This window comes from Portunus trituberculatus, chromosome 7 (genome assembly GCF_017591435.1).
Source record: "Portunus trituberculatus isolate SZX2019 chromosome 7, ASM1759143v1, whole genome shotgun sequence".
In the NCBI taxonomy this organism is placed as follows: Eukaryota; Metazoa; Arthropoda; class Malacostraca; order Decapoda; family Portunidae; genus Portunus; species Portunus trituberculatus.
Window position 1 is genome coordinate 2722313 of NC_059261.1, and position 21312 is coordinate 2743624.

General features: G+C 46.6%; 4 protein-coding genes across 4 annotated transcripts in view; 2 read left to right on the forward strand and 2 right to left on the reverse strand.

Moving 5' to 3' along the window:
- Positions 1 to 7149, reverse strand: part of LOC123520588 (coiled-coil and C2 domain-containing protein 1-like) — a 91665-nt gene extending 84516 nt beyond the window's left edge. The window contains exon 1 of the mRNA XM_045282997.1: positions 6652 to 7149. Coding sequence (XP_045138932.1) covers positions 6652 to 6714 — 63 coding nt within the window. The 5' untranslated portion in view covers positions 6715 to 7149. The remainder of the gene's footprint in view (positions 1 to 6651) is intronic.
- Positions 6854 to 10689, reverse strand: LOC123520592. Its single transcript, XM_045283011.1, has 2 exons — positions 10519 to 10689; positions 6854 to 10332 (listed from the first exon to the last, which is right to left on the reverse strand). The coding sequence occupies exons 1-2, from the start codon at positions 10638 to 10640 to the stop codon at positions 8688 to 8690; spliced, it is 1767 nt and encodes a 588-aa protein (XP_045138946.1). The 5' UTR covers positions 10641 to 10689; the 3' UTR covers positions 6854 to 8687.
- Positions 10690 to 10917: 228 nt separating this feature from the next.
- On the forward strand, positions 10918 to 16106 carry LOC123497987. Its single transcript, XM_045245031.1, has 2 exons — positions 10918 to 11884; positions 15581 to 16106. Exons 1-2 carry the CDS (start codon positions 11194 to 11196, stop codon positions 15871 to 15873), a joined length of 984 nt encoding a protein of 327 aa, XP_045100966.1. The 5' UTR covers positions 10918 to 11193; the 3' UTR covers positions 15874 to 16106.
- A 992-nt stretch (positions 16107 to 17098) lies between these two features.
- LOC123498002 lies at positions 17099 to 18643 on the forward strand. Its single transcript, XM_045245071.1, has 2 exons — positions 17099 to 17919; positions 18338 to 18643. Exons 1-2 carry the CDS (start codon positions 17196 to 17198, stop codon positions 18496 to 18498), a joined length of 885 nt encoding a protein of 294 aa, XP_045101006.1. The 5' UTR covers positions 17099 to 17195; the 3' UTR covers positions 18499 to 18643.
- Positions 18644 to 21312: the final 2669 nt, after the last annotated feature.

A 21312-nucleotide genomic window follows, 5' to 3' on the forward strand; every position in this document is an offset into this window, starting at 1 on the left:
ATGGGACCGGATGAAGTCTCAGGCAGAATACTGAAAGAATGTAGGGAAGAACTAGCAAGTCCTATATACATCATAAAATGCTCAATAGAAAATGGAACAGATTGGAATATGCAGGAGTAGTGTGGACCCCTCATAAAAAGAAACACATAAGAAAGTTGGAGACTACAAAAATGGCAACAAGAATGGTTCCAGAATTTGAAGGGATGACATATGAGAAGAGACTAAAGGCTATGGATCTGCCAACCCTGGAACAAAGAAGAGAGAGAGGGAATCTGATACAAGTTTATAAATTGATCAACGGAATGGAGCAAGTGGATAATGAGAAACTGATCCTGAGAGAAGAATATGACATTCGAAGCACAAGATCGCATAATAAAAAGCTGAGAAAAGGAAGATGTCTGAGAGATGTTAAAAAATATAGTTTCCCGCAAAGATGTATTGAGATGTGGAACAGTTTAAATGAAGAAGTAGTGTCTGCAACGAGTGTGCATACTTTTAAAGTAAGATTGGATAAGTGTAGATATGGAAACGGGGCCACACGAGCATAAAGCCCAGGCCCTGTAAAACTACAACTAGGTAAACTACAACTAGGTAAATACACACACACAGGGTATGGTACTACAATAAATGACAATTTATCACTGGAAAAACACATAAACATCATACTTGGGGAAAAATATGAGTTACTAAGAAATATGAAATAGGCATTTACCTATATAGATGAAGAGATGATGAAAAAACTAATAGAATATATGATTTGGCCTAAACTAGAATATGGTGCACTTATATGGTCACCACATAATAAGAAAGACATAAAGAAGATAGAAAATGAGGACAGATTAAAGATATTAAAACTTCCAGCATTGCAACAGAGGAGAGAAGAAGGAGACCTAATTGCTATACACATGTATAGTACAGGGCATGGAAAAGGATGGACACAGTTGACAAAGAAGACTTATTTGTATGGGACTCAAGAAATACAAGGGAACACAGCAGGAAATTGAAAAAGACTGCATGTAGAAGAGACATTAAGAAATATTGTTTTCCAGACAGAAGCATAGACATATGAAACAATTCGGATGAAATGGTAGTTCAAGCAAGAAATATCCATGACTTAAAGGTTAAACTGGATGACTAAAGGTATGGAGACAGGACAGCACGAGCATATATAGTGCAGGGGACAATAATATTAAGTTTTAATTATTAAGGTCATAACTATAACTACAACACAGACGTAGGCATATCAGGCATACAGACATACAGACAGACAGTACTGAGACCTGTCTCTCAGAGAACGAGAGACAGTAGCCACCCATAAATTAAAAATACTAAATTCAGTCGCTATGTAATCAGAGGTAACGCGAATTTTTCATTCCAGTCGGTAGAGGGAGAACTAAGCTGTTCAGAAAAATGTGTTTCACTAATACAATCTCAATAGTAATGTTAATTAAACCATTTTTAATTACTGTATGCCAGTTCTATTGTTATGACTGCCAATAATCCTGGGAGGGGAAGGAAACAGGGTCAGCCAAGGGACTAGACTGGGAAGCTGAAAAAATTCTCGTTCACACAGTAGCTACCTTCTTGTTCTTCATCCGAGTAGGTCAGTAGCTCCTTGCTCCCGCAAACTTAACGTAACTTTTGTATGAAACATAGCGCTTTTTACACATATATTATTCAATTACTTAGGTAACAGTACCACCTCGTTCTTCATCCGAGCAGATAAAGACGGCTGCCCTATCTCTGTGTGCGATCCATATGTGTAGTTTTGTTTGGCTAATATTTAGTGAAAATAGGAGAAAAGTGATGTTATTGTGTTGATGGTGGTGTTGAGAGAAAATTTAGGGGGGGGGGTGGAAAGTGTCACCATCAGGCACATTTCTCCCATAGAACAGTGTATTCAGCCAACAGACCAAGTTAAAGGATTGTTATTGAGAAAAGGAGCTACGAAGTGATTGAGTCGCGCGTACCACCACAAGTCAATTGGAATGAAGCTGTGTAGTGGATTATACTACATAACTATCTTTTTTTTTTTGTATTTATTTGTAGTGAGTGATATATCCTCTCTCCGGTGAGCTGGACAGTAAGCAAAGACAAATGTGACTGAGGAGAAAGTTCTCTTAATATTATTCCATCAGTTTGTATACTGTCTTTTTTTTCTTTTTTCTTTTAACTAAATTTATTGGAAAGTTTGTGAATTTGTATTGTGTTAATCTTTCAAAATTAAAACCAGTGCTTTAATTCTGGTACTGCTATCATTTTGTCAAAAATAAAGTTACAAATTTTCATAATCTTTCCTTTTTCATCATTAGTAGGATTTTTCACATTTACACATAGATCTTTTATTGTAAAACACAACTAGGTAAATACACACACACACACACACACACACAAAAAAATGTGTTAACTCAGTGGGTCAAAGAAGATACTAGGGTTGGAGGAGAGGGAGCATCGTCAAGACTGGACTTGGTCTTTAGTACAGAGCCAATGGTCATTGAGGAGATGAGGGTGGAGTGCCCTTTAGCAAAGAGTGATCATGCAGTTTTGGAGTTCAAGGTGATAGACGAAGAGAAATCTAGAAGAAATGAAGAATATAAAGTGGGAAGATGGAATTATGCCAAGACAGATTTTGGAAACCTAAAGAAATTCTTTCAAGAGACAAATTGGATGAAATTCAAGAGTGCTAAGGAGCAAATGAAAAGTGGAAGGAATTTATAAAAATATACAAAGAAGGTGAGAAAAATTTGTACCAATAAGACAACATAGAGAAGTTGGAAAGCAGGACTGGTTTAACGATAGATGTGAAAAGGCTAGAACAAGAAAAGAGGATGCATGGAAGAGGTGGAGAAGGAAAAGACGGATTAAGCAGTGGGAAAGTTACAAAAGAGCAAGAAATGAATATGTGTTGATTAGAAGAGAAGAAAGAAAGAAACAAGAAAAGGATATAATTGATAAATGTAAAGACCAACCAAGGCTTTTTACAGACATGTGAACAACAACATCAAAAATAGAAAGTATTGAAAGTTTAGAAGTAAATGGAGTATGCAGTGAAGATCCCAGGAAATGGCAGAGGCTATGAATGGATGCTTTCGGAAGGTATTCACAAAGGAGACTGCTTTTGACAAACCACTGGTAATGGAACAGAAAGGGATTATGAAGGAGTTTCAAGTAACTGTGGAGGAGATCAAGAACATGATGGGGAGTTTAGAAGTGAGAAAAGCTGTGGGACCTGATGGGGTATCAGGATGGATTTTAAGAGAATGCAGGAGCAATTGGCAGAAAAAGTTTGTGAAGTAATTGATGCCTCATTAAGGGAAGGTGTAGTGCCCCAAGACTGGAAAAGAGCTAACATTGTCCCAATCTATAAATCAGGTAACAAGAGACCCATTGAACTATAGACCAGTGTCACTTACAAGTGTGGTAGCTAAGATGTGTGAGAGGGTGGTGAAGAATAGATGGACAGACTTCTTGGAGAAAAATGACATACTTTGTGAGTGTCAATTTGGTTTTAGAAAGGGCGTTCATGCGACAAACCTGATATGTTACTATTCGAGGGTGATAGATGTAATACAGGAAAGAGATGGTTGGGCTGATGGAATATATCTGGATTTAAAAAAGGCCTTTGATAAGGTACCACACCAGAGACTGATCTGGAAACTTGAAATGGTAGGAGGAGTGCATGGCAGTTTACTAAAATGGATGGAAGACTTTTTGGTAGGAAGAGAAATGAGAACAATAATTAAGGACAGACCATCAGAATGGGGATTGGTGGAGAGTGGAGTTCCACAGGGATCAGTGTTGGCACCAGTAATGTTCGCAGTCTACATAAATGACATGGTGGATGGGGTGTCCAGTTATGTGAGCCTATTTGCAGGCGATGCAAAATTGTTAAGAAAAGTGAGATGTGACAAAGATTGCGAACTACTCCAGGAAGACTTGGACAGAATATGGAAATGGAGCTGTACATGGCAAATGGAGTTCAACACGACAAAATGCAAGAAAATAGAGTTTGGCAAGAGTGAAAGAAGAATCAGGAGTATGTACAAGATAGGAAATGAAGACATAAAACCAGTCATGAAGAAAAAGACCTTGGGGTGACAATTACCAATGACCTATCGCCAGAGAGACATATAAACAAAATAATTGGAGAAGTATTGAACTTATTGAGGAACATAAGAGTGGCGTTCGTATATCTAGATGAAGAAATGATGAAGAAAATAATTACTGCAATGATAAGACCGAGGCTTGAATATGCAACAATACAGTGGGCTCGAACTTAAGAAACACATAAGGAAACTAGAGAAAGTACAGAGGGCTGCAACAAAATGGTGCCTGACTTAAGAGATTTGACTTATGAAGACAGACTGAAAAGAATGCAACTTCCAACCCTGGAAAACAGAAGAAAGGGAGACCTGATAGCAATATACAGAGTGATGATTGGCATGGAAAAAATGGATAGGGAAGATCTGTGTATGTGGAATGGAAGAATGTCGAGAGGGCATGGGAAAAAACTAAAATGGCCACTTATAGGAGAGATGTGAAAAAATATAGCTTCCCTCATAGAAGGGTGGAAGCATGGAATAGTTTAGACGTGGAAGTGGTCAACGCAAGGAATATTCATGATTTTAAGAAAAAGCTGGACATTAATAGATATGGAGACGGGACAACACGAGCATAGCTCTTTTCCCGTATGTTACAATTAGGTAAATACAATTAGGTAAACACACACACACACACACACACACACACCATGTAGTGTAGCGGTTAGCACACTCAGCTCATAACTGAAAAGGCTCGGGTTCAAGTCCCGGGTGCAGTGAGGCAAATGGGCAACCTCTTAATGTGTAGCCCCTGTTCACCTAGCAGCAGGTAGGTACGGGATGTAACTCGAGGGGTTGTGGCCTTACTGTCCCGGTGTGTGAAGTGTGTTGTGGTCTCGGTCCTACCCGAAGATCAGTCTATGAGCTCTGAGCTCACTCTGTAATGGGGAAGGCTGGCTAGGTGACCAGCAGGTAACCATGAAAACAGTATAATAAATACCCACACACACACACACACACACACACACATAGTGTACTTTAGTGGTTAGTGTGCTCAGCTAACAACTGAGAAGGCCCAGGTTTGAGTCCTGGATGTAGCAAGGTAAATGGGCAAGTCTCTTATTGTGTAGCTCCATTCATTTAGCAGCAAGTAGGTATGGGACATAATTCAAGGGATTGTGACCTTGGTCTGCCAGTGTGTGGTGTGTGAGAAATCTCATTCCTACCTGAAGATCAGTCAGAGATAAGATCATTGCCACTTTATTCCTTGCATGTTAAAGGAGGCAATTAAGATGATCTGAGCAAGGAGGCTACAATGCACCTTCTCTGTGTTTAACCTTAACACACAAAGGTTATCCTCTGACACTGTTTATCATTGAGATCTCACATATCACTGCTATACTTGTGTAGCTTTTCTGGTTTATACTGAAGTAATGATAGCATTTTTATCAGTATTACTGGAGAAAGCCATCAGTCTTGCTGATGCAAAAAAGTAAAGTATAACTGGAAAGTAGATATTTTTCTAAGATACTTTTATTCTATACACTTTCCCTAGCAAATTACTCATCTATATCTATTATTAATGTTGATAAATATGTTTTACACAGAACACAAAAATCTCAGCATCAAGTTAGGATAGGTCTAGTTGGAATGCATCAATGGTTTTATATGCATAGCATACACTAATCTCAGTATCTACAAAAAAAATTTCCAAAAGCTAGAATTTTTTTTCCATTGGTCAGGTCTTGTGTTCTGGGCATCAAAATACAACCATTGATGCATTCCTTATTACTTAAAGTCAGATTGACACCTTCTACCTTTCAGGAGGCAGAAGTGCTGACCTATGGTCTGCAAGTACCTCAGCTGCGTCCAGCAGATTTGAGTTACCACATTGGACAAGATTACACAAAATGCTCTTACTGCATCCTAACTAAGGTAACTAAACCCTGGCCTAACTAAACTTTACTCAACTAAATCTAACTTAACTAAACTGGTAAATGAGCCAAAAGAAAGAAAACAAATTCTGAAATATTGATGATGACATTGCTATTAATTCATGACATTTATTAATTTTCTGTTAGCTCATTTACTAGTTTGATAAGATTAGGTTTAGTCAGACTAAGACGCAAGGAACCTGACACAGTAACACTGCAAGCATTAAGAAAAATATGCAGAGCTAGCAACTCAGACCTGCCATATACAGCCAGGGCAGCCGAGGACCACAGGTCCACACTGGTACCAGTGAAGTTAGTTTTAGATAAATTCAGTTAATGAATTTCACTGGTGGTCCCTCCACTGTGCTGCTCATAATTTGAAAAGCCATCCCATTTTGCCAGGCAATAAACAGCAAATTTCTAGTAATTAGTAATCAAAAGTTACTTTCATGATAACCCAAATTACTAAGTTGCACATTTATTTCAAAGGCCTGCTGTCACACCCATAGAGAGAGAGAGAGAGAGAGAGAGAGAGAGAGAGAGAGAGAGAGAGAGAGAGAGAGAGAGAGAGACTGGATATCAGTAAACATGACAAGACTGTAAAGAAAGTGTCAAGCCATTCCCGTGACAATGACCTCATCTCACCCCACCACACATTCCCAACTTAGTGAGCTTACCATGGCAAGGTTCCCGCCCCTCCTGGCTCGGCGGGGCTTGTCTTCCTTCCTGCCAGAGAACATTTCCAGAAGGGAGGTGGCCGCTGGGCAGGAATGTGATCAGATGACGTTTGTTTACCTCGCCCACTCGTGACTTGCCGCCTCCTCTCCTGTGTGAGCTCCCCAATGTCCACTCCTCCCGCTCCCTCACATTTCTTTGGCCTTTTTACGCTACTTATGCCTTTTATTCACTCCATTTATACGTTAGAGCCTTATTTGATACTCTATTCACTTAGTTGAGTTGTTGGTGGGGATGGTTGCCTTTCAAGTTACACCAACACTCCGTGACGTGACATGTCTCTTCGCAGTGACTGTCCGCTGGGTCTTGTTTTCTTCTTTCTGCTTCTTTCTATTTTCTCCTGCTATCCAAGATTTATGACCCTTTCTTTGTTTTCTTCAGTTAATTCCCTTTGGACCCTTTCAACCTTTTCTTATCAGCGACAACACATGAGCCCCGACTTGCGTAGGTAGAGTGTTTCTTGATCTTGGTGTATTTCCTTCCTGCTTCACCAACCCTCCACAGCAACTCTTAACTTTTATTGTTGTATATACTTACAATAAAGGAGGGCATCGGTATGGCAGTCCCAATTAACATTATCAATCACACTTTAGTAGCCAGAAATTTAGTCTGATGCCTCCTACGAAAGATAAAAGCCAGAAATAAACAAGAATAAAGCGGTGAATTCAATAGAGATTCAGTAAGTCTAGTTAGCATCTTTCCCTAAATTCTAAAATGTTTTATTTCTCTCCTAAAGACACAATCTTACAGAGATAATTAGATTCTAAAGTGTTTTGACGATGCAGAATTCATCACTAGAACCACGAAAAGAAGTATTTGGACATTATTGCGAGAGAACAGCACTGGTGGTACATTTGTATTACCCAGGAATGTCAGACAAGGTTAGCCATCACCAAAAAGATGAGGAAAAGCAGCAAGAGCAAGATCCCCATGAGCAAGACGGAGGAGGGGCAGTAGATGGAGGGAGAGGACAAGTAAGGCTCACCAACAGGAGGACGAGAAAGTAAAGAGGGTAAAGGAGGAAGAGAAATGGGGGCAACAAAACCCAACATCAAAAACCACCTCCCCGCCTCCCCAGTTCGAGCTCCAGTCTGCCTTACTCATGCCCCTGGGTGTCTTCCAAACTCCTCGGAAACTTTACTCTGAAGTTGTTGGCGACCTTGAGTTTGACGCATGTCGCATCACCAAACGAGTGCCCCGTCTCCTCGCTCGCGTCTTGTCTGGGCAGGGGTGTTTCCCTCCCAGGCGCGTCCTCTAAGTGGGTGGGGGGCGCGGCGCTGCAGGAGGACTCAAAGGCCAGCACCAGTTCCCCTCCCGCCCGCCGCTCCTGGTGCTCGAGCTTGTAGTTTCCAGGAAGTTCCAGGATAATGCGCCGACCACCAGACACCCTGATGGTGGCCACGTGACCTCGCCCGCACCATTCCACCACTGACTTTTGTTTTTCGTCCATCGCGTTACAGTTATTGAAATAAAGCAATGGGTTGTGTTCACCGTTCAGCGTCCAGAAGTAACCGAGGGAAATAACCACGTACTAGCAAGTGTAGCACCTCATTCCCGCTGACGTTGTTTCTTCTTTATAGCCTACTGCTGCTGCTACTACTACTACTACTACTACTACTACTACAACATCAACAACAACAACAACTGCTGCTGCTGCTGCTGCTACTATTACTACTAATACTTCTACTACTCTCCATACTGCTGGTATTACTGCAACTGCTGCTGCAGACTGGCATCTCATACAGCTAAATGTCACCTTCACAAACACCTGCAAACTTTCTCCAACCCCAACACATACGCACCAACACTAACGTAATGATAAAAAATGAGCTAAAACTTTCTATGGGTCAATTAGTGGGCTCTTACATATTTCCAAAGTTTTTAGCCTAAAACAAATATAGAAATTCCCGGCAGTAAATTGGTGCAGGAGCGTGTGATGTGGTGGCACCCAAGCAGTATTAATTCGCTACCTTCAATCCTAGCTGGGAGTGACTGCTGAAGCCAGACCTCCGTCAGCCAGTACTCTCTCGAGTTCCTCCTTCACAATTCTTAAGAACATCTTGTCATCGAGTTCTTCACCGTCATCGAAGCCTCTACTTCTCTCTTCATTTGCCTCGGCTTCACTCACTTCGGTCATGGCCTCGAAAGTTGATAAAAATAAAGTGATCACATACTCGGAGCCTAAGATGACCAAGGTGAAGGCAGAGATAAGGAAGAGCACTTTCCAACTGGAGTTCTTAAGAAAGAACATCTCGTGCTTGAATATTCCTACCGCGTAGCCCGCCACGGTGCTGAAGGTGTTGTCAAAAAACTCAAACTCTATCAGCTGATTTCCAAAAAAGCGATGAAAAGCCAAGGCGTGCACGACAGTGATTAGGGCGATGGTGAACAGTGCAGAATAAGACTTCTTCAACGCGCGACGAAACATTAAGAAAAATATTGTTGCGTCTCTGGTTCCGTACCATTCCAAAGAAAGAACCTTGAGCAGCACAGCGAGCATCCACAGTGTCTCCAGAGTGTTTATCCTGTGCTCCACCCTCACCAGGGGCTCGATGCCTTCGTAAAGCCCATACGGCTCCGTATCGGACCTCCTCGGTTGGTTGCGGATCTCATCCACAAACTTAGTTGTGGTGGAGTGGAGAAGTCTGGCTTCCAAGAGGTGAGTGGCAAGACGCATTGAGATGACGAGCAGGATAACCACGTCAAGGGCCACCAACAACATCCTCTTCTTCAGACGAATACACTGAGCACAAAAAACATCAAGGGCAGTTATCAAGACCAACACCACCAAAGTCCACACCATGAGTGTACAGCCCCGCGGATACACGAGGGAGAAGTGCAAGTTAACGTTCCAGCTTGAGGTTGTTAGTTTTTCTCCCACCACCGTAAGGATGCAGGTTAATCCGTGACGGAAATCAAACATGGTGAGGGAAATCGTTATTGTGCTGGTTAATTGGTCAATCCATCCACTATTATCAAATTCCTCCTTAATTAAAGAAAACATCTCATTGATGCACTGGTTCACCTGTGCTATGGGCACTGCGCTGCACAACTCGTGACTAGCCATGTCTCTGAGGCGGAGGCCCAGATAATAGCCGCCGTCTGGCACTGTGCACCAGCTGGCGGGCATGGGAGGCAGACCAGTGGTAGGCGAGTATTTCCAAGCAGGAGGCACGAGCGAAGCGTTTATCTGGCGATCCTTAACATCTTGTGCCGTCCAGTTACAGTGCTGACTGTAGATAGAGGTGTAGAGGTTGGGGTTACGCACCTGACGGAAAGCCACCATGCCCACCGCCTTCACCCACGGCTCTCCTGCTTCCAGCAGGCTGTGGTCTTGCAGGAACTTCATCGTCCGCTCTATGATGTCATGAATGGTTTGTGCGTCCACATGTTCTATCCTGAGGGGCCCCAGGATGGGCAGCCTCGTGGATGGACTGGCCACACCGATGCACGTGGCGAGGTGGTGCAGCTGGTGGAAGGCGTCCAGGGTCTGGTTAGGGAGGGAGGCGAGGGCAAGCAGCGTCAGCACGTACAGGCCGCTCATCAACACCAGCTGCAGGTGGTGGTGGTGTCTCAGCGTCACAGCCTGGCATTTCTTCAAGGCCTTGATCACCATACTGTAACTGTTGCGGGGAAAAGAAGAAAAAAAGTTCCAATGAGTTTCAAAGGCCGTGTTACACTGTTTTCATGAATAATTTAAACAAATAAGGATCATATTTTGAAACGTTGCTACGCCTTCAAAACGTTTTAGTTGAAAGTTTTTAAAGGTGTTTTTACGACATTATAGTGACATGTTAATAATATTCTACATTATCAAAGCGTATTGAGGCTGGTGGTATGGATGCGACCGATGCTGGTGGTGGTGGCGCAGACGAAGTACTGCTGCAGAATAATCGTTCAGATGTTTGTGGTGTCTGGGGAAACAGTACATCCCTTCACCTCCTCCACTTTCACCACCACAATATTAGCACTACACAACTACTACCCTCACCACTACCACCACCAAGTAAGTAGACGAGCTAAAGGACCAAGAACAAAACAGGAAAGATCAGTATGATAAAAAAGTGAATAGATAAATAAATTAATTAATAACAAAGGAAGTATGACAAAGGAGGGATGGAGGGAGGAGGAGAAAGAAGAATGAAAGGAAGGAGATGGGCGTATATATAGCGGAGGAGATCCAGCAGCAGAGGGTTTCGGCGGTCGTGTTACATCTCAATTAATTGGGTGCATACTTTGACAGAACTTATTTAAGAAACTCCGCTACTTTTCATCACTATAGGCAAGCAACTAAAGTGCAAAATAAGACACCAAACACTGAATTCACTAGTCTACCATAGCAGCAGAAAGTTCACCACCACCTGCTGCCAGGTGCCCTGCAACCTGACCTCTCCTAGTAATGGTCGCGGCGTTAAGTACGTAATGTCGTCACTTCCTGTCACGCCTTTTTGACCTCCTCACTTACACACACACAAACGACAGTCATGGGGAGAGTCTTGCCGTGCCAGCTGCTACTGTTGCTGCTGCTTGGGCCAAGTTCTGTATGGGCACCAAGCTTCGCCCTTTCCCAGGACTGCAATGCTGCCGACACAGTAGTGAAGGAAGGACAAACACGAGTCATCAACACTATAGGCATTGGAGGGGGTGGCGGCTCCTTCAACCTGTTTGTGAAGCCAGGAAGTGACTTTGAGGGCGTCAGACTTGAGGTGCAAGCTAGTGACGGCACTCACCACGCTGCCTGGTTCCCTGCCGAGGAGGAATGTTTCCCGCGGGATGGCACGTGGCTGCAGTACCTGGCAGGGACATGGGTAACCGAGGTGGGGCTTAGTTTCCGCTTTAGGTCTAACAGATGCTGGAAGTGGTGCGTGATCACGACCCAGGGAAAGCCTATCAACTTCAGCGTTGTGGCTCACGGCCGTTCTGGATGGATAAAAGGATACCCACCTGACGGCTGCAACATTACTTACTATACAGGCAAGATAGAAAAACTGCCTACCTGCCAGGAGCTGATATTCACCTCCACCACCAACACAACCACGACTCTCTCTACTCCCGCGCTGACACAGGACAATATTCTACTCACAGCAGCATCAACAATGGTGGTGCTGGTGGTGGTGGTAGTGGTAGCGGTGGTGTTGGTGGTGGACTGTCGGAAGAGGAACTCTATGACATTATGTGAGTACGCTGTGTGTGTGTGTGTGTGTGTGTGTGTGTTTCACTGTTTGATCTACTGCAGTCTCTGACAAGACAGCCAGACGTTACCCTACGGAACGAGCTCAGAGCTCATTATTTCCGATCTTCGGATAGGCCTGAGACCAGGCTCACACCACACACCGGGACAACAAGGTCACAACTCCTCGATTTACATCCCGTACCTACTCACTGCTAGGTGAACAGGGGCTACACGTGAAAGTAGACACACCCAAATATCTCCACCTGGCCGGGGAATCGAACCCCTGTCCTCTGGCTTGTGTGTGTGTGTGTGTGTGTGTGTGTGTGTGTGTGTGTGTGTGTGTGTGTGTGTGTGTGCGTGCGCGCGCGTGCGCCGTCGTGGTGTGGGTGAATTGATCTTTGGGCGAAATGACTGGTGTGGCGAAATGGCATGGGGGCGAAATGACCGAATACCCTTGCGCTTTGGGGGCGCATGTGTTCAAATCTTGGCCACAGTCCTAGTGTAGGAAGGACTTACACTCGGGATAAGGATTCATTAATGGGTGGGCTTTCAAATAGGAGATACCCTACCCAAAATACCTCGTCTAAGCCCGTAATGCCCATGAAAATCCTACATTCAAGTCGTGACGCATCAGCGAGGCCACGGGCACCAAACTACATTGTGTGCCCATAACTACACTCCTCAGTGTTCATAGTGTGAAATTCACCTCGGTCGTCTGCTGGTCACCTAGCCAGTCTTCCCCATTACGGAGCGAGCTCAGAGCTCATAGACAAATCTTCGGGTAGGACTGAGACCACAACACACTCCACACACCGGGAAAGCGAGGCCACAACCCCTCGAGTTACATCCCGTACCTATTTACTGCTAGGTGAACACACCCCACACATTAAGAGGCTTGCCCATATGCCTCGCCGCTTACTGGGACATAAACCCGGCCCTCTCGATTGTGAGTCGGGCGTGCTAACCACTACACTACGCGGTGTGTGTGTAATAATAATAATAATAATAATAATAAACGGTTTATTAGTTAGGCAATGTAAAAAAAATACACTGAAAATGTACAGGGCGGGGGGACATTACCACAATGAACTAAAAATGCTTAACCTAACTATGGATAAACTTAACCTAGAATTCACTTCTTTATTTAAGGCTCGCACAATAGTGGGCACCGCGCTAAGTCGGTACCGATCAGTGCACGGTGCTCTCAAGGGCACCACGCGATTCTGGTGTCGGGTGGCGCGAGCAGGGGGAGGCACGTCGGGGGGTAGCAGGTGGCGGAGACGTGGATGACGCAGCAGTCCTTCCCAAATTTTCCAAGGCTTCCTGGTGTCTTGTGGCCAGCCTCGGCAGACTCAGGCAGGTCAGGGCGTCCTCGTAGGACCTGTAGGCAGGCCCAAGGATGACCCTGAACGCCCTCCTCTGAACCCTCTCCAGCTGTTGTCGTTGTGTGAGGTTCAGGAGGAGGACCACGCTGGGGCGGCGTACATGAGCTTAGGGAGTATAAAGGTGAGGTACACTCCCTCAGCTCATCTGCCGGTGCTCCCAGGGACCTGAGTCGGCGCAGTAAATAGATTTTATATGAGGCTGACCTGATGATGTTGGAAACATGCTGCTTCCATGATAATTGATCATCCACCAAGACACCTAGAAGCTTGGTGCTGCGGACCACCTGGAGGAGTGAGGGCCCACAGAAAGCTGGGGAGGGGACTGCTGCTGTGGAGGTACAAATGTGCATCACCACGGTCTTGGTGTGGTTGATGGTCATTTGTTGTCCTCCGTCCACGTCTGTAGTTGGTTTAGAGTGGACTGCAGTGCTGAGAAGTCTGGGTTGGTGTTGTTGACGGGTACGCCCACGGTGCAGTCGTCCACATACTTCCAGCGGTGGGGGGTGTGGACGAGAGCATCGTTGATAAGGATGAGGAAACACAGTGGACCCATCTTGGTCCCCTGAGGGACCCCGCATGTGAGCTGTTGGAAAGAGGAGACAGAGCCCTGATAACGAACGGCCTGACGCCTTCCCGTGAGGAAGTCTGCCAGCCACGCTATCAGGTAGGAGAGAGACCCAGAGTGATGGCTTTATTTATCACAACAGTGTGATCAACAAGATCAAAGGCCTTTCTGAAGTCCACAAAAGCAATAGCTAGAGAAGTGTTGCGTTTGTCCAGGTGGCTGTGGACGAATTCCAGGAAGCTGACAAGGTAGTGAGATGTGGAGGTGGATTTAATATTGCCAAATTGTTGTGTGTCAATAGAGTTACAAATTTTGTTATAGGCCCAGTCGAACACAAAATCTTCACAGATAAGGCTGGGTATAGGGGTGATGGCGACTGGTCTTAGATCATTCAGTGACTGTGGATTAGAAATTTTGGGGAGGGGGGTGACGTAAGATGTCTTCCAGTCATCGGGGCAGGAATGTTGAGAAAGGGAGGCATTGATGATAGAGCAAAGGGGTGTGGCAAGTTCTGGGGCAAATTCTCTGTAAATTTTGATGGGGAGGTCAGTGGGAGTGGTGGATCTGTTTAGTTTAAATTTAAGAAGCTTCCTGTAAACATCAACCTCCTGGACAGGGGTGGAGGGGAGGAGGCAGGGAGGTAGGCTGGGAGAGTAGTGGAGTGAAGGGGAGGGAGTGTCTGACAGATCGCAGCGAAGTGACCGTTAATCTCTTCGGCCGCGCTGTCAGGTGAAAGGTGTGAAACACAGGGAAGAGAAGAGGCTTGTTTTGTAAACCACACAAAGACTTAATCTTGTCGTACCACTGTCTGTTGTTAGTAAGCTTGAGATGGTGAATTTTGTCTGGGTAGTAGCTTGCCTTGGCTTTTTTAATTTCCCTGATAACTCTGTTCCTTAAACTCCTGTACTGGTCAGGGCTAGAATGGAAAGCCCTGTCACGCTGAAGAAGGAGTCGTTTGATGCAGGGCGTCATCCAAGGGGCATCAGATGGGTCCACTGTGATGTCCTTGGTGGGAAAGTAGTGGTGGAACGCTTCCGTTGTGGTGGTGAAGTAGTTCCGCCATTTTGTGTGGACGTCTTCCTCCTCCAGTACCTCGGTCCACGGGTGATGTGTCAGCCACTGTCCAAATTCCCTCATGGCGGAGTCAGGCATGGGCCTGTGGGATCTGGTGACAGTTGACCTGGGAACCGAGGTGGTGGGGGTGGGTGTCCACAGGATGGAGAGGTGGGTGCTGCGTCCCATGGGGGGGAGTGGTGTGTGTGTGTGTGTGTGTGTGTGTGTGTGTGTGTGTGTGTGTGTTGTTACATTTGTGTTTTAGAAATAGTTTGATATGCATAGTCTCGAGGTGCTTGATCTGCTTTACTTTGTTATAAAGGTTACTATGACTTAGATTAAACTGCTTCATGGAGCCAGTGAGTTGAGATGTTTTAGGGAACTTCCATGTTTTGCTATGTTGCTTACGGTAGAGATTAAGGTTCAAGAACTTATGGGATATTATAACATTTGTGCTGAGCTAATGTTCATTTTGTTTCTCTCATAAAGATTACAGTACAGTGGTCAATAAACTACTAACGGACTGTGTGTGTTAGGAATTAATGAAGGAAGCTTCCTGTCCTGTCTTCATATTTCACCATGATTCACACAATGTTCTTTGCCTCCATGCACCAACACCACCACCTGCCTTCTCTCCATCCCATCCTTCAGTAATTCTCTCTCTCATTATATTAATTCCGCGTAACTGTTTACAGCAAATGAGGTGGCCTTCCAGTCCCAGCCTGACGTCGCCAGCCGCGCCCTGCAGTTCACTACCAGCCAAGGACGCGTCTCAGACCAAGACCAGGAAAGCTTCTGTTGCCAAATCCGTCCTGACCGCTCAGCACGCAGAGTGGCAGTGCCGCGGCCAGTACAGGATTTAGGGAAACTTGTGTACGATGACGTGCTTCCTGAACACTACGTGCTGCCTCGCTCACCTTTTTACGAGAATGTGCCTCCTGCCGGTGGCAGCGCCTCCCCTCATGGGCACCTGGATCTGTTTAGTTAAGTTTGTTTTGGCAAAACGCATTATTGTTTGTTTGTTTGTTTGTTAGCTTAAACAAGAGTGGCCTTGGTTGACTGGAGCAGCACAGGGCACTGAGGCAGTCTTTGTTCTGCTACATCTCTAATTAAAAAAAATCGATTTGGTGTGTTGGTAATCTAGTTTGTTCCTAGTGTAGTAAATCAGACTTCTATGCTTTGAAAACAATAAAACATCAGTCCGTCTGAGCCTGCACCTGCTGTCCTGTGTGTCTGTGATATATACCCCAGCGCTGGTCCTGAGCTACAGGATCCAAATCAACACCAAATTACTGGTACTTTGTTATCTACCCACTGTGCACTTCCTCCCTGCTGGGGCGCCGCGCCAGTGTGCACTCCCTTCCTGTTGGGGCGCCGCGCCAATGTGTTCTCCCTCCCTACTGGGCAGCAGCGCCAGTGTGCCCTCCCTCCCAGCTGGAGCCCCGCGCTAGTGTGCGCTCCCTCCCTACTGGGCCGCAGCGCCAGTGTGCCCTCCCTCCCTGCTGGGGCGCCACGCCAGTAAGCACCCCTTCCCTGCTGGGGCGCCGCGCCGTGCCAATGTGCACTCCCTCCCTGCTGGGGCGCCGCGCCAGTGTGCACTCCCTCCCTGCTGGGGCGCCGCGCCAGTGTGCAGTCCCTCCCTGCTGGGGCGCCGCGCCAGTGTGCACTCCCTCCCTGCTGGGGCGCCGCGCCAGTGTGCACTCCCTCCCTGCTGGGGCGCCGCGCCAGTGTGCACTCCCTCCCTGTTGGAGCGCCGCGCCAGTGTGCACTCCCTTCCTGCTGGGGCGCCGCGCCAGTGTGCACTCCCTCCCTGCTGGAGCGCCGCGCCAGTGCACTCCCTCTCATATGTCAACATTTTTCTCTACCCCCTTCTCCCGCCCAGCTCTACCACCATAATGCCCTCCAACTTCCCCACTCCCACTCGTGCTTCATCCGGTCCCTTACATCCTTTAGTCACAGTGAATCACAGCGGCGCATCCTAGTGTTCGTTTGTCTGTCTGTTCACTCGTTACAATAACATTTTCCACTTGTTCTACAAGGCGCCGAGCGTCCCCTCGCACCATTTTGGCACCACATCGTTAGAGAGGAAGAAGCGGGCAGGAAGGAGTCTTGCTCTGTGCTGTCTTGTCTCCATACACCAGGACGCTAAAGCAGAAGGTAGGGTTCACTATACTTGCTATCGCCCCACATCTGCCGTGGTGACGCGTGCAGGATGTCTTCACTTCCTGTCGCCTCCCACGGAGCTTCTATAGCCTTAACACACACACACAAACACATACACACACACACAAACCGACACACGCGACAGTCATGGAGAAGGTCTTGCCGTGCCCGCTGTTGATGCTGGTGCTGCTCCTGGTGCTAACTCCCGGCGCCGCACCAAGTCCCACCCTGGCCGAGGACTGCAGTGCTTTCGGCACAGAAGTGAAGGAAGGGACACCAGAAGTAATAAGCAAGACATCAATCACCTGGAAAAATGACCGATATATAGGTTATCTCTCATTATATGTGAAGCCTGAGAGTGACTTTAAGGGCGTGACTCTTCTTGTTATGACAAATGGCGACACTAACCGCACTGCCTGGTTCACTGCTGAGGAGAAATGTTTCCCTCGCGATAGCAAGTGGCTGTATTTCAAGGCGATGATTTGGATAACCAACACGGATCTATGGTTTCGCCTTAGGTCTGGTGCATGCTGGGAGGAGTGCTATATCAACATTACCCAGACAAATCTCATGACACTCAGCGTGGTGGCTCAGGGCCCTTCCAGGTGGTTGACTGAATCTCCAAATGAAAAATGTGAGATTCACGAATTAGAAAACACAAATCGCAGCCTAAGTAGGTGTATAGACTCTCCACAAACCACCACCACGATCATCCCTACCACCACAAACAGAGCCATAAGCACCTCCTCTATGACGCCTTCTACGATGACACCGGAATATATAACAACCATAGCGGTGTCAGCAGCAGCAGCAGCAGTAGCGGTGGTGGTGGTGGTGGTGTTCTACAGGAAACGGAAAGCTGCCACATCGCGTGAGTACAGTGTGTGTGTGTGTGTGTGTGTGTGTTTCACTGTTTGATCTGCTGCAGTCTCTGACGAGACTGCCAGACGTTACCCTACGTAACGAGCTCAGAGCTCATTATTTCCGATTTTGGGATAGGCCTGAGACCAGGCACACACCACACACCGGGACAACAAGGTCACAACTCCTCGATTTACATCCTGTACCTACTCACTGCTAGGTGAACAGGGGCTACACGTGAAATGAACACCCAAATATCTCCCTCTGGCCGGGGAATCGAACTCCGGTCCTCTGGCTTGTGAAGCCAGCGCTCTAACCACTGAGCTACCGTGTGTGTGTGTGTGTGTGTGTGTGTGTGTGTGATTGGTGGCGATAGTCTCACAAAAACAACAACAGCAATAACTCTAACACTCTTCCCCATCACACAGCACGCCAAGACGGACTCTCCCCTCCCCCCCCCGATGAACACGTCATAGAAAACGACATCTACGAGCCATTTGACGGTGCCACTAACCACGCCGCGCCGCAAACCTTCCAGAACGACCTATACGACTCCCTCAGCGCAAACGGACACCGGCACGACTCCTAGACGACCCTGGGACAGAGCCAGCCCAACACACACACACACACACACATACGGATAGGATTCGCCCGGTAGCTCAGTGGTTAGAGCGCTGGCTTCACAAGCCAGAGGACCGGAGTTCGATTCCCTGGCCGGGTGGAGATATTTGGGTGTGTCTCCTTTCACGTGTAGGTGCTGTTCACCTAGCAGTGAGTAGGTACGGGATGTAAATCGAGGAGTTGTGACCTTGTTGTCCCGGTGTGTGGTGTGTGCCTGGTCTCAGGCCTATCCGAAGATCGGAAATAATGAGCTCTGAGCTCGTTCCGTAGGGTAACGTCTGGTAGTAGTAACAGTACTACTAGTAGTAGTAGTAGTAGTAGTAGTAGTAGTAGTAGTAATATCAGTAAATGTAGTAGTAGTAGTAGTAGTAGAAGTAGTGGTGGTGGTGGTGGTGGTGGTGGTAGTAGTAGTAGTAGCAGGTGCAGTAATAAAAACAGTACAGTAGTATAACCAATAGCAGCAGGAAAGGCAGCAATGAAAGCAGCAGTAACAACAGAAGCAGCAGCAGCACCACCACCACCACCAGCAGGCCCGCCAACCTACCAGTGTCCTCACGTTGTATCTATGGTAGGGGAAGTGTTTCGCTGTGTACTCTGGCCCCAGCAAGAGGAAGACAGCTTGCTGCCTGAGCTCTGACTCCTGGGGCTCCGTCACGTGGCGAGCCAGGGCGGCACTCACCTCCTCCAGCAGCTGCGGCAGGAGAGAAAGTGGCTTTGAGAAACTGAGAGGGGCTAAGATTTACTTGGAAGGACTGGGAGATGCTTGGGGAGAGGCTGGGAGAGGCTGCAGGGAACTGTGGCACACTGGGAGAGACTGCAGGGAACTGTGGCACACTGGGAGAGACTGCAGGGAACTGTGGCACACTGGGAGAGGCTGCAGGGAACTGTGGCACACTGGGAGAGGCTGCAGGGAACTGTGGCACACTGGGAGAGACTGCAGGGAACTGTGGCACACTGGGAGAGACTGGGGTTGCGTGACAAAGTGGTGACGGCGGAAGTGGCTGGGGCAGTGAGCAGTGACGGAAAAGCAATGGGTAGAGCCCTTTATTCTGGGTGGTGGTGTCCTGCCCCTTTTCAGGCCTGTGCCGCCCGCGTGTCCCCTCCTGTAAAGGCCACCCGGTGCCCCTGCTCTCCTGTGAATAACTAGATAAACTGGTAACATATTAGTAAAAAATCACCATTGCTAAATGAAGAATTGCACTCATGAATGTGTCAATAATAACATGATGATGCAAACTGAGAGTAAGGTACCAGTCACTGAACTAATAAGACGTATTTATTGCAAGATTAATCCCTTCAGTAGTGGGACGCATTCTTACCATGAACCAACACTTTTGACTTTAGACCATTTTATGACTTTTGATTTTAGACCCTTTTATGTACATTAGGAAGGGTCTATGGAGGTCAAAACACTAATGACCTCAGTTTTCAATATTGTAATCCCAACACGAGTTTCTAAAGCTGTATAAAATCGCCAAATAGTAGCAGAATGAATATGATAACGCGTCATGGTACTGAAGGGGTTAACGTACACATAGCACGGTGGTTGTTCAATTGTAATCCCTGGTGGAGACTATAGTCGGAACGTTCGTGTTTTGCCGGCAAGTAATGAGGCGTGGGATGAACAAATCTGCCACGTGTACCAGTACAACATCTGCGCCAGGACTGTAATTGTGGTCTTTGCTGATTGTCTTTAAAAACGTAACAAAATGAGAGAAACTTCAAGAGACCATCCTGCTACACGTGGCTGTCCCTGTATCAACACGCCTCCTTATTTCCACCTATCATGCCCATTCATATTCGTGTTTAACCTTCTTTAAGTCTCCCTATTGACTCAGCACTAACAACATGACTACTGAGTCCGTTCCATTCATCAACCACTAGTTACAGAACCAATTCCTCCCCATGTCCTTCTTAAACCTATATTTTCAAGCTTGATTAGGTAAGATGGGAAAATTGGCCAAGGGTAACAAAAAGTTACCCACTTAGTTGACAGTCCCGTACAGGTCCGAAAGGGTTAGCGAAAATAAAGGGATACATGTCTCGAAACCTCCCTCTTCATTCTGGTCATGTTAGCACCAACAGTGGCAGTTCATTCCATTCACCGTGCTCTGTGCAGCTTTATTGTGCCTCGAGAGAGAGAGAGAGAGAGAGAGAGAGAGAGAGAGAGAGAGAGAGAGAGAGAGAGAGAGAGAGAGAGAGAGAGAGAGAGAGAGAGAGAGAGAGAGAGAGAGAGAGAGAGAGAGAGAGAGAGAGAGAGAGAGAGAGAGAGAGAGAGAGAGAGAGAGAGAGAGAGAGAGAGAGAGAGAGAGAGAGAGAGAGAGAGAGAGAGAGAGAGAGAGAGAGAGAGAGAGAGAGAGAGAGAGAGAGAGAGAGAGAGAGAGAGAGAGAGAGAGAGAGAGAGAGAGAGAGAGAGAGAGAGAGAGAGAGAGAGAGAGAGAGAGAGAGAGAGAGAGAGAGAGAGAGAGAGAGAGAGAGAGAGAGAGAGAGAGAGAGAGAGAGAGAGAGAGAGAGAGAGAGAGAGAGAGAGAGAGAGAGAGAGAGAGAGAGAGAGAGAGAGAGAGAGAGAGAGAGAGAGAGAGAGAGAGAGAGAGAGAGAGAGAGAGAGAGAGAGAGAGAGAGAGAGAGAGAGAGAGAGAGAGAGAGAGAGAGAGAGAGAGAGAGAGAGAGAGAGAGAGAGAGAGAGGAGAGAGAGAGAGAGAGAGAGAGAGAGAGAGAGAGAGAGAGAGAGAGAGAGAGAGAGAGAGAGAGAGAGGATGGTCTACAGGATATGAAGCATGTT

What these genes read in the sequence shown, in the direction of transcription:
- LOC123498002 (XM_045245071.1), top strand. Translation starts at nt 17,196, where the DNA reads ATGGAGAAGGTCTTGCCGTGCCCGCTGTTGATGCTGGTGCTGCTCCTG. An exon ending in ACGGAAAGCTGCCACATCGC is followed by an intron (nt 17,920 to 18,337) that starts GTGAGTACAGTG and finishes CCCATCACACAG; the next exon opens with CACGCCAAGACGGACTCTCC.
- LOC123520592 (XM_045283011.1), bottom strand. Translation starts at nt 10,640, where the DNA reads ATGTACTGTTTCCCCAGACACCACAAACATCTGAACGATTATTCTGCA. An exon ending in CCTCAATACGCTTTGATAAT is followed by an intron (nt 10,333 to 10,518) that starts GTAGAATATTAT and finishes TCCCCGCAACAG; the next exon opens with TTACAGTATGGTGATCAAGG.
- LOC123497987 (XM_045245031.1), top strand. Translation starts at nt 11,194, where the DNA reads ATGGGGAGAGTCTTGCCGTGCCAGCTGCTACTGTTGCTGCTGCTTGGG. An exon ending in GAGGAACTCTATGACATTAT is followed by an intron (nt 11,885 to 15,580) that starts GTGAGTACGCTG and finishes AACTGTTTACAG; the next exon opens with CAAATGAGGTGGCCTTCCAG.